The sequence below is a fragment of the Fulmarus glacialis genome, unplaced genomic scaffold (assembly GCF_000690835.1).
Source record: "Fulmarus glacialis isolate BGI_N327 unplaced genomic scaffold, ASM69083v1 scaffold1960, whole genome shotgun sequence".
In the NCBI taxonomy this organism is placed as follows: Eukaryota; Metazoa; Chordata; class Aves; order Procellariiformes; family Procellariidae; genus Fulmarus; species Fulmarus glacialis.
Genome location: NW_009188163.1, coordinates 102145 through 104798, shown reverse-complemented (window position 1 = coordinate 104798; position 2654 = coordinate 102145). Strand labels below are relative to the sequence as shown.

At 39.6% G+C, this 2654-nt stretch overlaps 1 protein-coding gene across 1 annotated transcript in view; it reads left to right on the top strand.

Annotated features, from left to right (window-relative positions):
• The first annotated feature begins 1283 nt into the window (after positions 1-1283).
• Positions 1284-2654, top strand: part of CCK (cholecystokinin) — a 4798-nt gene continuing 3427 nt past the window's right edge. Inside the window, exon 1 of the mRNA XM_009577461.1 lies at positions 1284-1541. Within this exon, the coding sequence (XP_009575756.1) occupies positions 1289-1541 (253 nt within the window). The 5' untranslated portion in view covers positions 1284-1288. The remainder of the gene's footprint in view (positions 1542-2654) is intronic.

Below are 2654 nucleotides of genomic sequence, written 5' to 3'. Positions count from 1 at the left end.
CTGCGGGGGGCGGCGTGCGGCCCGCGGCGCTCCCGGAGGGCCAGGCGTCCTGTGAAAGAAGCAACGGCCTGGGATGAGATTTTGTGTTTGGGATCGTTAGTATGTACATGAATATATAAACGCATAAAAAATACAGGAGTCGGGTCGGTTGAAGAGATATCTCTGCGGAAAGGATGCAACGCACCTTTGGTTTCTAAGTACCAAAACCTACACGGTACATCACTAATAACCGTGCTGGAGTGACGTGGTGACATTTTTCATTCATCTCCTAACAATACTAAAAAAACGTATTTTATGCATTGCAAATGTTTTCCATCTAGTGTATGTAGTGGGCAAATAAACTTAATTTTCTTCTCTTTTAAAATTAAAAGATAATGTTCAGTATACTGTTCGAAAATTTAAATTCAAAAATTCTTGTATAGATAATTCATGTATATTTATAAAGGGAAATTACTCCTATAGCATTAAATACGAGGTACCTTGTTTTTCCTAATAACTGAGACTAATTTCTGTGTTTCCAGAAAAGTACTATTTCAGCTTGTATGATCAAACAATCTAGTAAAACGACATCATTTTGCCTAATACTTGTTTAAGGAAGCAGTAAAAAATTTGTTACACTTGAATTCTCTGTTTTATATGAAGAAGAATATTGTTAAGTTGCACATTATTTCTTACAGCTTTTAACTAAACAGCTTTTACCACCTCAGCTTTTAGATCAAATGCTTCGGAAGGGGTGTTAGATTTTGGTTTTTCTTTCCTCGGAACAAGTTTTTGTTTTTTCTTTCTGTGTGTGACAAGGTGAAACCTCTTGAGCGCTAAAGTTCAAACCAATGAAGGGTTGACAGAGTAAAGGGTCTTCAGAGAACTTGTCAAAATTGAGTATTTGTAATAACAGCAGATTTTAGTACAATAGCAAAATACTGTAGCATTTGAATCCTGAGATTTTTCACAGAGCTCGATACATCTCCCGTATGTTTTGATGAAATCCAGCTTCCAAAGAAGAAAAGCAAATACGAATTGAGTAAATCAGGGAGATGTACCACATACTGCAGTGAATTAGTTTTATTCCTTCCAATGTATCTTCCTCTTACCAGCGGTTATTTAACTATTCACGTACATGTTTTCCAACTTAAGACAGATCCCACAGTTACCTGCATTAAAACCAAAAAACCCACAACCCTAGTTTGCTCAGAAACCAGCACGCCCAATGGAAGATGGGGGTAGGGACAACATACAACGTAGTAAATCTGGTCATTTTAACAGCCCATCATTCCTTTTCTCTCCAGCAATGTACAGCAGTATATGCATCTGCGTGTTCCTTGCTGTGCTCTCAGCGAGCTCTTTCGGACAGCAAACTGTGGGCTCGCACAATGAGAATCCGCTGGCTGCTGAGCTTGAGCAGAGCTTGACACATCACCGGCACGTCCGTGCCCCTTCGTCTGCTGGCCCGCTGAAATCTGTGCCGCGGCTGGATGGAAGCATTGACCAGAGAGCTAACATCGGCGCTTTGTTGGCCAAGTATCTCCAGCAAGCCAGAAAAGGTACTGGTTGTAGCTTACTTACTGTGCTACTTCTGTGTCAGTGGAATTTCCTGCAGGGATACCTAGATGTTAAGATAACCCTGTCATCATCTAGCATGAATTCCTAGAGAAGATAGGAGGTAGATTTTGCCTGGTTATTCCTGAGGTAGAGAGCATTCTCTTATTTACTGCAAAACTCCTCCATAAAAAGATTTGTACATAGCAGCCACTGACTGAGAGCTGCATACAGGTAACTGAAGAAAATGTAACCTACCCGTCAGGTCATAGTTCAGCTTTTATTTTTAACTTACTATTTTCATAGCTTCATAATTATTTTGGTATTTTCAGCATGTTGTATCTCAGCTAAAATACAGTAATTGTGTTTTCTTCAAACTTTTTCATGTAGTTAACCTCCTCCCTACCTTTTTAGAAGTTAGAAGAGCAGGAAGACTTTTCTGAGGCTAAATACAGATCAAATGGCTAACCTCACCTCAGCCAGAAATAGCTGTACCAGGGAAATCTTCTGAGTATTGGATTTTCCATGTATTTGTTCCCAGAGGAAGTTAGAAGTGTGAAAGCTTTTGAAAGATCAGAACTCACATTTATGAACACAATAACTAAAAGCAGTGATAAGTAAAAGCGTATTTGCTTCAAAACATGTCAATTCCTGTTCGGTTTTTGGTCTCAGGCAGCCTGGGACTGAGACCTTGCAGTCACTTAAAACCTCCATGGCACTGTGTTTGTAACAAGGGCGTGAAGCACTGCTAGAGTAGTGGAATTAAAGGCTTCATTCTTACCATGTGATTTATTGGTCACTTGAGGAAACAATTATATTACATACAAGAGCTAGAAGAGAAAGAGTAAAGCTGTCCCTGTTGACATCTTACAGCATATGTTTTACATAGACACAAACGCATGCCATCTGTGCTATCAGTAAAAATGAAGGATCAAAATCATTTCCCACTGAAACCCCCCCCAAGAAAACATTTTTCCTTTTGAACTGTCTTATCTCTTTGTATTGCTTTGTGTCTCAGTAGAGTAACATCACAGGCAGCCTAATTGCTTTTGACTGCCAACCTCAACAAAAAGCCACCACACAAACCTTGTTTACTTGTGATAGCTTCACTCGGGTCT